Source organism: Bufo bufo, chromosome 4 (genome assembly GCF_905171765.1).
Source record: "Bufo bufo chromosome 4, aBufBuf1.1, whole genome shotgun sequence".
NCBI classification, from domain to species: Eukaryota; Metazoa; Chordata; class Amphibia; order Anura; family Bufonidae; genus Bufo; species Bufo bufo.
In genome coordinates, this window is record NC_053392.1 from 436,499,915 (window position 1) to 436,515,135 (window position 15,221).

Here is a 15,221-nt window from a genome sequence, read left to right on the forward strand (position 1 = left end):
ATACCATTGGACTTAGTTCGCACTTTGCAAAAATAGCTTCCATTCTTCTGGGAAGGCTTTCTGAAGTGTGCCTATGGGAATTTTGCCCATTCATCAAGAACAGCATTTTGACTGATATTGGATGAGAGGACCTGGCTCAAAATCTCCATTCTAGTATATTTCAAAGGTGTTTGATGGCATTGAGGTAAGGGTTCTGTGCCGGCCAGTCAAATTATTCCATACCAAAATCAGCCAATCATGCCTTTATGGATTTTGCTTTGTGCACTGGGGCACAGTCATGTTGGGATAGAAAAGGGCCTTCCCTAAACTGTTCTCACAAAGTTGGAAGTGTACAATTGTCCAAAATGTCTTGGTATGTTGAAGCATTAAGGTGTCCCTTCACTGGAACTAAGGGGCCTAGGCCAATCCCTGAAAAACAACCCCACAGCATTATCCCTCCTCCAACAAACTTTACAGCTGTCAAAATGCAGTCAGGCAGGTAACTTTCTCCTGGCATTCGCTAAACCCAGACTTGTCAATCAGAGTGCCAGATACAGAAGCATTGCTTGTAGCTCCACAGAACGTGTTTCCACTTCTCCAGAGTCCCATGTCAGCAGGCTTTATACCACTCAAAGCTGACACTTGGCATTGTGTTGGTGATGTAAGTCTTGCATGCCGCTGCAGTTTTTGTGCTGATTTCAATGACAGAGGAGGTTTGAAACTCTGTGGTTTTTGAGTAAGCAGAGCGCTGGCAACTTCTATGCACTCTGCGCTTTAGCACTTGGCGATGCTACCCTTTAACTTTATGTGGTCTGCAACTTTCACCAACCAGCGCAGCCATTAACAATGGAAACTAAATAAATTCTGTTCTAATTAATTAATATTCAGTTGCTATGGCTTGTACCAGTTCCCAACCACAGCATGGCCACTGTGTGTAGTTCTATCCCAAAGGCTGGTAACTTCCATAGATATATTATTCTGGGTAATTTTATTAGGGCATGGCCACACATTCAAGTTTCGTGATGCAGTTTTGGAAGCCAAAACCAGGAGTAACTTCTAAAAAGAGGAGGAGTTGTATCTGTCCTTTCATCTGTCCAGTCATTATATGATACACTCCTGATTTGGGCTTCCTAAAACTGCATCAAGGTACCTGACCATGTGGCTGTACCCTTACTAATGAGAAGAGCAAACACTCAAATATACATTACTACCATTACAAACCTTATAGGTCCTCCTTCACATACAGTGATAGATCACACACATCACAATGTACGCACAAAATTGTGGTTGGAGCGCAATGGTAATACACAGCTGTGCTCCCACCAAAGCTCTGATCCTGGCAATTTAACCCTATAGAGGTCTTAGTCAATAAGATCTGCAGCATTTATTTGACAAAGGAAAGAAGGTCATTCTGTCAGCCCACTGGCACCTCATGGTTGCCGATAGGCTGCCAAGGCATAATATTTTATGCTACCAAATGATATCAGAATCAAGTACCCTAGTGGAACAAGTTTATTTATTTTTTTATGATGAAGTGTTGCCGATGTGATTTTTTTTTAAAGAAATAATTCAGTCCTCAAACATCATAAAACTCAACCAATATATTACATTTAACCCAACATCATATATACCCACCATATAAGCCATTACATTTAATATTATATATACAACAATGAACAGTTGGAAAAAAAACATGGCATCGTTGCTCCCCCCCCCATTTCTCTCACACCAAAAACGTAATTAACAAATTACATGTACCTCAAAATGGTGGCATTAATGGGAAAATAAAAAGTTCCCCTAGTTAAAATGGATGGCATGACGCTTCATTCAGCTCTTTGGGACTGCTGGGGATAGCACTCCTACAGAATTGAATGCAGCTGAACCGCCACTCCACTGCTGATCAGACATCGATGCTGATCAGATATTATTCCCTATCCTGTCAATAGGGGATAAACTGTTGTAATGGGATAACCCCTTTAAATCCATCAGTTTCTTATTATTATTTTTTTTTAACATGTTTACGGTAGGGATACTGAATTACTGTCGTTTCTGTAGGTAGTTTTCATCATTTTTTTTTTAGCCATACTATATTATCAGGGGAAAAAAGTACTGTATGATGCCCAACTGTTATCAAGTGACATCATATATGCAGAATAAAATTAAGGTAAATTTGAGTTAGAGCTACCATGAAATGCCTTTGTTTTTACTGTGGATACCTTTTCATGGTGTGTTTTATCATGCTATTGTTCCATTAATTAAAAATACAGTGCCACAAGGGGTTAAAAATACTATGGGATTATAGTCCCTTAGTGTACTGAATTGGTTCATATGAAAAGCTTCTTCGCTGTCCCATATAATGCCCTCTCTCAGCATTCTATCTTTCAGAGACCTTGTGCCCCTGTTTAATATTTAACGGACACTATACTGCTGAGACAACCTGCTAGGGAAACCGCTGACGGAAGACTTAAGCCAAAAAAAAGAAGGCGAAAAAGGAAAACAGAGCCTTGAAACAGTTTCCCTTATTTACATTTTTGCTTTGTTAGTAAACTGGTACGATTTGGCACGGGAAGCAAGACAAATGAAATTAGCATTTGCTACGTTGTCTGGCAGCAGCCATGCATTTTGATGATGTGCTGTGTCAGCTCTCACTGCTGGTTTCGGCAAAATTAGTCAAAGAAAGAGAAGGGGGAAAAAAAACTCATCCCATATAGAGACAATCTCATTATTTGTGCAGCACTGGCATCAGTCTGCTTTCCCAAACACATCCTTATTGTGGATAATTTCAGAATTCAACACAGCATTGTTTGGGTTCCCAAACATCACACCAGGCTAAATGTGTTACAGTGTTCTTCCTGCACGCCACCGAACAAAGAGTAAAAATGTGACTCGTCATAGAAAAAGCAGCCCGGGAATTCTCTCTTCAGGAAATTATTTTTTCCTAACAATTCTAGATGCATTATACATACACCCGAATTTACATGATAAATTACAGGATTACAAACTTCATAAAAAGTTTCCAGAATAAAAAAACAATCAAAGTCACCCACAATTTATGATAAAGCCCTATTCAGACATGAAGGATTTGTTGCAGACTAAGTGCAACAAATGACAGTACAATACATGTGAATGGTGTTTTATACCTATCATCTTGCAGACTGACTGCTGACGTGAATAACATTATTTATATTGTTACACTGGAACCTGTTAAGATCTTGAAGGTGTTCTTGATATGCTGTGGTTAGGACTAAAAGTGGTAATAGGAAGGAAAACCTGTGAACCGTTGACAGCATAAGGCTCAATGTGCGTAGGGAGTAAAGGCTGATCAGCTGAAAAATGTAATACTAGCTATGAATGAAACTGTTAGAGAACACAGGAGGAATTTATCATTTGATTTGTGCATATTCAGTACATCACTACATACATTTACTTTGTGTGCTGGAGTTTTTATGTTCTCCCAGTGTTTGTATGAGTTTTCTCTGGGTACCCTAATTTCCTCCCACAATCCAAAAACATACTGATAGGGAGCTTAGATTGTGAGCCCCATTAGGGACAGCTTGATGCTATTCTCTGTAAAGTGCTGCACAATATGTCAGCGCTATACGAGTAAAATAAATCAATCAATCAGGCAGTCTCCTATACCCCCTACCAAGCCCAGCAGTGGAGGGCTCTGAAGCAGTGGCGTAACTAGAAATGAGTATGACTGGCCCTCCGGCAAATTTTTGAATTGGCCCCTACCTAACTCCCACTCCCCTGGCAACTCCTTTGCAACCTTCACGCCTGTGGCTAGTCAGACGAGGCCCAGAAGCCTTTCAATCTGTTTCCTACAGTGTTAGGCCTCTTGCCTAACGTTCCGTTTTTTGCGTTCCGTATACGGACCGTATATGGAACCATTAATTTCAATGCATCCGCGAAAAAAACTGAAGTTACTCCGTATGCCTTCCATTTCCGTATTTCTGTTCAAACATTGAACATGTCCTATTATTGTCTGCATAACAGACAAGGATACTACTGTTCTATTAGGGGCCAGATGTTTCATTCCGCAAAAAACTAAATGCACACGGATGTCATCCGTATCTTTTGCAGATCCATTTTTTGCGGACCACAAAATACTGAAAAAGCTATACAGTTGTGTGAAGGAGGCCTTACTGCATATAATGATGAGGGGGAACTGACATTAAAATCTTTTAGTCCTCCTCCTGGATGGGCCCCTTCTGATTTGGGGGCCCCAAAGCAGCTGCTTCCCCTATAGCTATGCCCCTGCACTGAATAAAAAGGGTTAAATGTTTTTCTAGCTGTGTGATTGGTACTTTGGTACTTTGTAGCAGTCATATAATAAACCTTTGGAGTCATTTATCAAACTGGTGTAAAGTAGAACTGCCCATAGCAACCAATCAGATTCCACCTTTTCATTTTGGACACCAGTTTGATAAACGACCCCACTTATCTCAAAATTACCAGAAGGTCATAAGAATGTGACTTAAATAAGTGTTCATCAATAACATAAGAATTGAGCTATAATGAGTGTTTAGGAGGTCAGAGATCCGGAGTCATCAGCTGAGCTGCCTGATGGAACAAAGTGAAAATTCAAAGCCAGCTACTAGAAAAACTCAAGGCTGCAGAAAGACAATGGTTCAAAATATTTATCTTAATGATCAATTGAAAAAAAGATTTTTAGCTCAAAATAAGTACAATGCAATAATAAAAATATAATTGCCCCAAAGTGTACAGTCGTGGCCAAAAGTTTTGAGAATTACATAAATATTGGAAATTGGAAAAGTTGCTGCTTAAGTTTTTATAATAGCAATTTGCATATAATCCAGAATGTTATGAAGAGTGATCAGATGAATTGCATAGTCCTTCTTTGCCATGAAAATTAACTTAATCCCAAAAAAACCTTTCCACTGCATTTCATTGCTGTCATTAATGGACCTGCTGAGATCATTTCAGTAATCGTCTTGTTAACTCAGGTGAGAATGTTGACGAGCACAAGGCTGGAGATCATTATGTCAGGCTGATTGGGTTAAAATGGCAGACTTGACATGTTAAAAGGAGGGTGATGCTTGAAATCATTGTTCTTCCATTGTTAACCATGGTGACCAGCAAAGAAACGCGTGCAGCCATCATTGCGTTGCATAAAAATGGCTTCACAGGCAAGGATATTGTGGCTACTAAGATTGCACCTCAATAAACAATTTATAGGATCATCAAGAACTTCAAGGAAAGAGGTTCAATTCTTGTTAAGAAGGCTTCAGGGCGTCCAAGTAAGTCCAGCAAGCGCCAGGATCGTCTCCTAAAGAGGATTCAGCTGCGGGATCGGAGTGTCACCAGTGCAGAGCTTGCTCAGGAATGGCAGTAGGCAGGTGTGAGCGCATCTGCACGCACAGTGAGGCAAAGACTTTTGGAAGATGGCCTGGTGTCAAGAAGGGCAGCAAAGAAGCCACTTCTCTCCAAAAAAAAACATCCGGGACAGATTGATCTTCTGCAGAAAGTATGGTGAATGAACTGCTAAGGACTGGGGCAAAGTCATATTCTCCGATGAAGCCTCTTTCCGATTGTTTGGGGCATCTGGAAAAAGGCTTGTCCGGAGAAGAAAAAAGGTGAGCGCTACCATCAGTCCTGTGTCATGCCAACAGTAAAGCATCCTGAGACCATTCATGTGTGGGGTTGCTTCTCATCCAAGGGAGTGGGCTCACTCACAATTTTGCACAAAAATACAGCCATGAATAAAGAATGGTACCAAAACACCCTCCAACGGCAACTTCTTATAACAATCCAACAACAGTTTGGTGAAGAACAATGCATTTTCCACGATGGAGCACCGTGCCATAAGGCAAAAGTGATAACTAAGTGGCTCGGGGACCAAAACGTTGACATTTTGGGTCCATGACCTGGAAACTCCCCAGATCTTAATCCCATTGAGAACTTGTGGTCAATCCTCAAGAGGCGGGTGGACAAACAAAAACCCACTAATTCTGACAAACTCCAAGAAGTGATTATGAAAGAATAGGTTGCTATCAGTCAGGAATTGGCCCAGAAGTTGATTGAGAGCATGCCCAGTTGAATTGCAGAGGTCCTGGAAAAGAAGGGCCAACACTGCAAATACTGACTCTTTGCATAAATGTCATGTAATTGTCGATAAAAGCCTTTGAAACGTATGAAGTGCGTGTAATTATATTTCACTACATCACAGAAACAACTGAAACAAAGATCTAAAAGCAGTTTAGCAGCAAACTTTGTGAAAACTAATATTTGTGTCATTCTCAAAACTTTTGGCCACGACTGTACATAGACTTTAAAGTAATCTGTAAGACTCTGAGGACTCTTAGGACTGTATTCAATCCCGCCAAGACAGCATTAGCAATGACAAAGTGACAGCAACATATATGCTATGAGTAAAAGAATGGTAGCCAATGGTAACCGCTTTTTTAAAACACACTGCACTTGTTATCCTTTAGAAAATGAAAAAACAAAACGTGCAAAACTTACCGTATATGCCGGCGTATAAGACGACTTTCTAACACTAAAAATTATTTTCAAAAGTCGGGGGTCGTCTTATACGCCGGGTATACTCAGATCCGATGGTATATTCTAACCCCCAGGCGGTCCCATGGTGACGGGGACGCTTGCCTGGGTGTTAGAATATACAGGGCCCCACCGCTCACTACATTTATTAACTGTAATCTGTAACTTTAACTTTAAATGAGCGCTCATGTCTTTACTATTGTACCTTACTCTCAGCTCCGCTAACAGGCAGTGCGGGCGGCGCTCACTCACTGACGTCTGACGTTACGTGCCTGCTCCTTCCACTAGGCGGCGCAGGCGCGTGACGTCAGTGAGTGAGCGCCGCCCGCACTGCCTATTACCAGAGCTGAGAGTAAGGTACAATAGTAAAGACATGAGCGCTCATTTAAAGTTAAAGTTTACAGATTACAGTTAATAAATGTATACTCCTCTGGGCGTCGGGGAGGGGGATCTGTGGATGGCACTGTCATGGGGAGAGAGATCTGTGGATGGCAGTGTTTAGGGGGGGATCTGTGGATGGCACTATTTGGAGGGGGGTCTGTGGATGGCACTGTTATGGGGAGGGGGATCTGTGGATGGCACTGTCATGGGGGGATCTGTGGATGGCACTGTTTAGGGGGGATCTGTGGATGGCACTGTTTAGGGGGGATCTGTGGATGGCACTGTTTAGGGGGAGGGGGATCTGTGGATGGCACTGTCATGGGGTGGATCTGTGGATGACACATATAGCATAAGATGCTATATAGTGTCATCCATAGATCCCCCCCATAGCAGTGTCATCCACTGATCCCCCTCCCATAACAGTGCCATCCACAGATCCCAGTCAGTTCCCTGGACTGGAGAAGATCGTCTTGAAGACAGGGAGGGCTGGGCATTCAGGGGTAGTCTTATACGGCGAGTATAGCCCAAACCCTATATTTTAAATGGAAAAGTTGGGGGTCGTCTTATACGCCCAGTCGTCTTATACGCCGACATATACGGTATTCATACATGGTGGTATCAGAAGAAGTAATTGCTTGTTTGTAACAAGCAGTCCAAAATGTTCCCCTTTTAAAGAAGAAAATCTTTTTAAAGAAACTATATACAGTTGCAAGAAAAAGTATGTGAACCCTTTGGAATGATATGGATTTCTGCACAAATTGGTCATAAAGACTGATCTTCATCTAAGTCATAACAATAGACAATCACAGTCTGCTTAAACTAATAACACACAGAATTAAATGTTACCATGTTTTTATTGAACACACCATGTAAACATTCACAGTGCAGGTGAAAAAAGGATGTGAACCCCTAGACTAATGACATCTCCAAGAGCTAATTGGAGTGAGGTGTCAGCCAACTGGAGTCCAATCAATGAGATGAGATTGGAGGTGTTGGTTACAGCTGCCCTGCCCTATAAAAAACATACACCAGTTCTGGGTTTGCTTTTTACAAGAAGCATTGCCTGATCTGAATGATGCCTCACACAAAAGAGCTCTCAGAAGAGCTACGATTAAGAATTGTTGACTTGCATAAAGCTGGAAAGGGTTATAAAAGTATCTCCAAAAGCCTTGCTGTTCATCAGTCCACGGTAAGACAAATTGTCTATAAATGGAAAAAGTTCAGCACTGCTGCTACTCTCCCTAAGAGTGGCCGTCCTGTAAAGATGACTGCAAGAGCACAGCGCAGAATACTCAATTAGGTGAAGAAGAATCCTAGAGTGTCAGCTAAGGACTTACAAAAGTCTCTGGCATATGCTAACATCCCTATCTACGATATGTAAAACACTAAACAAGAATGGATTTCATGGAAGGATACCACAGAGGAAGCCACTGCTGTCCAAAAAAAACATTGCTGCACTTTTACAGTTTGCACAAGAGCACCTGGATGTTCCACAGCAGTACTGGCAAAATATTCTGTGGACAGATGAAACCAAAGTTGAGTTGTTTGGAAGAAACACACAACACTATGTGTAGAGAAAAAAAGGCACAGCACACCAACATCAAAACCTCATCCCAACTGTGAAGTATGGTGGTGGGGGCATCATGGTTTGGGGCTGCTTTGCTGCGTCAGGGGCTGGACGGATTGCTATCATCAAAGGAAAAATGAATTCCCAAGTTTTTCAAGACATTTTGCAGGAGAACTTAAAGGGAACCTGTCATTTGGATATTTGATTATAATCTAACTAATTATATACAATCATTAACCACTAAAAAGTACCTTAGATGTATTCACTTACTGGTGTGATAGATGGTTAACTCATAATATACACACAAAGATGCCACATGCCGCATGCAAATGAGCTGATTTGAGTCCAGCGTGATGTCAGTGAGTCCAGCGTTTATTTAATTAACAGCTATAGCCACTCCCCTGCCCACCTGCTGCTGATTCATATGGAAAATAACTGTCAATCAGCAGCAGGTAGGCGGGGAAAGTCAGGAGCTCATGAATATTCAGGACTCATCATTATCAGCTGGAGCTTTTCAATACAAGATGTTGGCAGATTGACTGGATCAATTAAAAAAAGTGACCCAGCATTTTGCTAAGAGAATCAGTCACTTATTTATGTTGCCCTTAGTTAGGACACCATAAAACTGGTGACAGGTTCCCTTTAAGGCCATCTGTCCACCAGCTGAAGCTCAACAGAAGATAGGTGTGGCAACAGGACAACGACCCAAAGCATAGAAGTAAATCAACAACAGAATGGCTTAAACAGAAGAAAATACGCCTTCTGGAGTGGCCCAGTCAGAGTCCTGACCTCAACCCTATTGAAATGCTGTGGCATGACCTGAACAAAGCGATTCACACCAGACATCCCAAGAATATTGCTGAACTGAAACAGTTCTGTAAAGAGGAATGGTCAAGAATTACTCCTGACCGTTGTGCACGTCTGATCTGCAACTACAGGAAACATTTGGTTGAAGTTATTGTTGCCAAAGGAGGTTCAACCAGTTATTAAATCCAAGGGTTCACATACTTTTTCCACCTGCACTGTGAATGTTTACATGGTGTGTTCAATAAAAACATGGTAACATTTAATTCTTTGTGTGTTATTAGTTTAAGCAGACTGTGATTGTCTATTGTTGTGACTTAGATGAAGATCAGATCACATTTTATGACCAATTTGTGCAGAAATCCATTTCATTCCAAAGGGTTCACATACTTTTTCTTGCAACTGTACATACCTCCCAAATTCCTGGATTTAGAGGGACCAGTGGCTGTCCCATGGTCCTGAACGGATGAGGTATGTCCAGCTCTCAGGCAGCTGTCTCTGCATCCATAGGACGCATAGATAGTTGCCTGTAATGATGAAGCAGGGAGCTCCCCGCTTCACTATCCCTCCCCCCCTGCCAGAGCTCCACACGGCTGGTCTGTGCAGGAGGGGCAGGGCAGGCCAGGAGTCAGCTGTGCTCCTCCTCCTCCTACAAAGCATAAAGTGTATAGAATATGTGTAATCTGCCTATTGCTGGGGAGCTCAGATGATCGGAGGAAGTAAGTGAGCATGTAGTTAGTTTTTTTCACTTCTTCTGGAGGGGGCACATACCTGGGCATAACTACTGTGGAGGGGGAACATATCAGGGCATAACTACTGTGGAGGGGGAACATATCAGGGCATAACTACTGTGAGGGGCACATATTCGGACATAAGTACTAAGAATGGAGCACATCTGGGCATAGGTACTGTGAAAGAGGCACATGTGGGCATAACTACTGTGAAGGGGGCACATATCTGGGCCTCACTACTATGAAGGGGCACATGTTGGCATGACTGTGGTGAAGGGGTCACAATGAGGGCATAAGTACTGTGAGGGGGCACATATCTGGGCATACTATGTGAAGGTGGAGCATGTTGGACTACTGTGTGGTTGCATAAAAGGGGAAATAATTACTAAGTGGGGGCATTTAGGGGAATGGGCGGGAGTAGGTGTATAGTTATGTTTTGGCGGAGTTAGAGGTGTGGCCTAATATGGAAAGAAAATTGCCACGGCACTCATAGTGTCCCTCTTCCTTCTTTTCAAAAGTTGGGAGGTATGTATATATCGTCCTGGCAACAGCATTTTACAAACACCATCAAAAAATTATTCCTTTTTTTAGAGCAGTTTCAAATTTCTTATACTGTGCAGGGTAAAGCATAGAAGATACATGGCAGAAAAAGACTACAAGGTCCATCTAGTCTGCCCTCATATTATTTCTTAATGATTAATGTTGCTATTTATCAAATTTGTGTAAGGTAGAACTGGCTTAGTTGCCCATAGCAACCAGATTCCACATTTCATTTTCCAAAGGAGCTGTCAAAAATGAAAGGTGGGATCTGGTTGCTATGGGCAACTAAGCCAATTCTACTTGATAAATGACCCCATAAGTTCTTTAAGGCCATCCTGAAGTTTTATGCTTCAGACCCTCCACCATTTTTGTAGCACATCTTTGCACCTGTTCCATTTCATCTATATCTTTTTGTAGGTGGGACACAGTATTCCAGATATGGTCTCACTAGCACTCTATATAAACAGGATCACAATCTCTCTGTTACAAATGGTTTTATCTCTAGCTATACAGTCAAGCATCCTACTTGCCTTCCCAGGCCCTGCCCACACTGTGTACTCATTTTGAAGCTGTCTGATATCAGGACTGAGATCCTTCCCAGTAGAGAGGGTTCCCAGCAGCAGCAGTAGTAAAGTATGGAACATGATGGACAAGGCAGGACAAGGCAGGAGATGTCCAGCAACATAGGGCTTGTAGTAGTGGTAGCAGAAGTATTAGTAGCTAGTCTAGAATATGTAACAGTCACACAGAACAATACTTCAGACGCACTCTAAGCAACACAAATTTATTATAACTGAACTGAAGAAAAAATGGTCACTTGGACAGAGTCCACTATAGCTGCTTTATAGCTGATCCACAACAATTAGTATATTGTTGAAGATTTGAGATTGCAAATGATGTAATGAACATTGGCATGATTCACATTAATAATAAATTGAAGTGAATAGCTTTAAAGGGAGTCTGTGACCTCCAAAATCCATAAGCATACCACCAATATAACCATACACTACAATAAAAAAAAAAACTGGTCCTCTAATCCTAAGAAATGTGTCTTTTCATTTTAATGCAAATAAGGTTTTTGGTGCACCATTGATATTTTCCATTCATTGCGCGTGGTGTCCCCTGCATCATTACTACCAGCTTTGAAATCTCAGGGGCTGTCAAATAAATAGGGAAAGACCTATGAGAATACTGATAGGCTGGGAACTTTTACTTAGTATTGCAAATAAAATAAATAAGGTGCTAAAAAAAGAAAGAATGAAGGGCTAGATCAGGTACCGTATGGTACAGCTTGGGCGGTCAAATACAGCTTCACAAAACTCAGTGGTATTGTGGGCTCCAAAATCCAGCCGTGTAACTGATGCCTAGGTACACTATCCCTAATAGACCCTAGTCTGTAGATGGGGAGTACCTGGATGGCTGCATTTGGAGCACCCGCCCTGAGAAGAGCAACCCTCAGCATCTGGAACCTCGGACCTATGTAATCCACCCTAATAGGGCCATTAGGGGTTAGTTTCTATTAGGGTGGATTACATAGGTTCGAGGGTCCCAGCCTATCAGTATTCTTGAGTTTCACTCTCTGGGTGGATTTGACACTGTGACTGTTTGTCAGATTATACATATTAGAGAAAGACCTATGCCGCATTACTGACAGAGCGATGGTGAACCAAATGGAGCACTCTACCAATGGTGCACCAAAGACCATATCGGCATAAAAAAAGAAGCATTTCTCAGGATTGGATGACCTTATCTCACAAGGAAGGTATGGTTAGGTTTTGGGGAACCTCCCCTATATGGCAATATGTTTACTTTGAAATGGATTTGGGAGGTGTCACAATTCATTTAAAAGGGTTTTCTGAGACTTTTTAACTGATGACCTATCCTCTTGAAACTTAATCAGAATCTGGTCAGGTCCCCAGAAATCGCATGTTTGAGAAGGCCATACAGTAAGGTATTGCTTTATTTTAAATAGGCTGCCTTTTCCAAAATATTTTCATTTCTGCTGGAGGCTGATCACATTCCAGATATGATTAAGATTTCACACTTTGTATAAGTCATGGTCATCAGTTTATTTTGACCTTGGTCTAGTAATGCATTTGAAATTGCTTCTTTATATGGGATACTCATAATGATTTAGAGATACGAGTTTGGCCTGCCTCATGGGGCCTGCCATCAGACTGTCACCATTCTTCATTCCCTGCAAGTGACAACATAATTCACATTGATGGACAGAAGTGCTCATCTAGTTATTTAGTATACCATGTTTTTCATGTATTAGCCCAAAATGTTTAATTTAATATGCAGTGCTATAGTAACACTCACCAGGAATGCTAGCAGGTGATATTGGACCTGATCTTGACTGGTTGCTTCCAACAGGTGATCCCACGGGGGATGGTGATGGCCCACCACCCTGAATGCTTGGTAGATGTGGTGATGCATGTGGCGAGAAGGGTGACTGCGCAGGATTGCTCTGCTCCCCCTGGCTGCTGGTAGAACCTGAAACGCTTACAGCAGAACTTAACGTTGCTTCAGTTCCAGTTGGTAAGTCATCAATGGAACCAGATAGGTCCTGCAGAATAGACGAGAAATATTTTTAAACGGTTAAACATGTCATACGACCCATTTGAAAGCAGCAGAAGCAAAAAGAGAGAAAAATCCATGGTGATAAGAATTCATTTGAATTCCAGAGGTGATTAGGGGTGATTTACTAATCAAAATGCACCAGAATTCTGGAGTACATACCTTGCACCACGTTTATTAACTGTTTTACACACTTTTTCCACTTTATCCGACAAGGGAATGTGGCTTAGTGGGAATGTGGGGTGGCTTTAATTGATATGGGATTGGTTTAAACGATACACTGTGTGCCAAAAAATTATCCAATAATTTGGTGCATTATTTGACGTAAACTAAGGAATCAAATAGGTGGTGTAAAGTTACCAGACAGTGTAAATTTAATCTAACATCCTGCAGCAGCAAAAAAATAAAAAAAATTCAGTTTAAGGTCTTTACACTCTTGCTATTAGAAGAATTTTTAAGATTCATCCATTCTATATGTGGTGCAGATTTTCTCATCTTGTCAATTTAAGTTGCAGTTTTCTGCCATACATTTGCCCCCATGCAATGTAGAGGGTGAAATATGAGCCAATACCACAGAAATGCTGTGAATTCACCAGAATCTACAGAAAATTTGTGCAGACATACTTTAATGCTGAGTTTATGCAGTGCTTGAATCCAAAGCCAGGAGTAAAAATGGAGGACACGTAAAAAAAAAAAAAAAAAAAAAAGACTGAGATCCACATTTGCTAATGTGAGTGCACCTAGACTTTGGTATAAATTGCACCCAAAAGTGGTTTAATTTGGTACATCTAGGTTTAGAGAAAGTGTCTGTGCCTGGTCCAAAATGGGGTGTGGCTTAACGGAAAACTGCAAGGTTTAAGTTAAGTTACACTGGTTATTTTGCCAAAACTGCCCCATAATTCTGGTGTACAATTTGGAGACACTGAAATAAATCTGGCACAGGTCTATACAGCCTAAATTTATGCCATCTACAGGCTTAGTATATCTGTCCAAGTCTTCTCGCCTTTTTAATTCATTCCTGGGAGTAGGCTTCAAAAACTGCATCAGAAATATGAACATGAAAACCCAACCTTAGAGCTGAAGACTCAAAAACTGATTGTCCTATTTTTCTAGCTTATTATTTATTTTATGCACTTATATAGCTTATTCCTTTGTCTTTACTGAGTCAACTATTCCTTAGAAAAAAATGCTACCATGAATTACAAAGATGAAAGGAGTTTTTGCGGGTTATGCATGATTAGAGAGAAATTAGGAAGAAATTCAAGCTCCTGTTTTCAATTAATGTAATAACAGGGTCGGGTAATAGAATTAGAGCATCTACCTACAGGTGTGCACAGTCACAGATAAGATGCTGCAGAAAGCTGATATTATACCAGTTGGTGGGTGGGGGTTCTTGTTGAAAGAAATAGCAAAAGGCTGAAAACAGAAAAACAATTCAAAATGTTACAGTCCGCTGTATTCTGATTGCTTAGCAAATCCGCTCTGCTAATCCCCTGGGGAAGTGTGCTGAAATGAGTGATGGGTCCCATGCATTTCCTCAAGTTCAAGCCTTCCAGGGATTTGTTCTCACAAACCTGATGCAACTCATTCATAAAAGCAAAGGAGGTCACGTGAAGCCACAGTGTGTAAGGCCTAAAATATATTATGGGAAGAAGGAGGAGGGGGGGCTGAGAGGGAGGCAGGCAGGCTCCAGTTCCACAGCATAGCTTGACCTGGGGTAACCTTTAAAATGTGATTATTCACACAGGGAAAGGATTTCCGTGAAGGAGATTTACCATGGTGAAAACATACCCTCCGCCAAACAACCTGACAAAGCAGGATGAATAAAAGATGACTCGCCAAAAACAAGGCAAGGAAATATCTTTTTCTTCGTAAGCAATAACTGCACAGGGCTGACAAAAGATGCTTACAGCCTGCCTGCGCCCTGACCGCTACTGCAGATAATGTGACAGATCTAACAAATTGTTGTGTGAATTGCCAGTGGTCTAAACTCAGCTTGGAAGCTGTTGCTTTCTTATTGGCACAGTTGAACCGAAAAGCCATTTTCACCACTAGCACCTGAACAGACCTGCATAGAAAAACCAGGGGATCACAGTATAGAACACAACTTCAGTAAT

General features: G+C 41.4%; 1 protein-coding gene across 8 annotated transcripts in view; it reads right to left on the reverse strand.

The window, feature by feature from the left end:
• ARID1B (AT-rich interaction domain 1B) overlaps positions 1–15,221 on the reverse strand; it is a 600,716-nt gene that overhangs the window by 218,183 nt on the left and 367,312 nt on the right. For all 8 annotated transcript variants that reach the window (XM_040429372.1, XM_040429374.1, XM_040429373.1 and 5 more), the window contains one exon: positions 12,847–13,093. In XM_040429372.1, the coding sequence (XP_040285306.1) occupies positions 12,847–13,093 (247 nt within the window). The remainder of the gene's footprint in view (positions 1–12,846; positions 13,094–15,221) is intronic.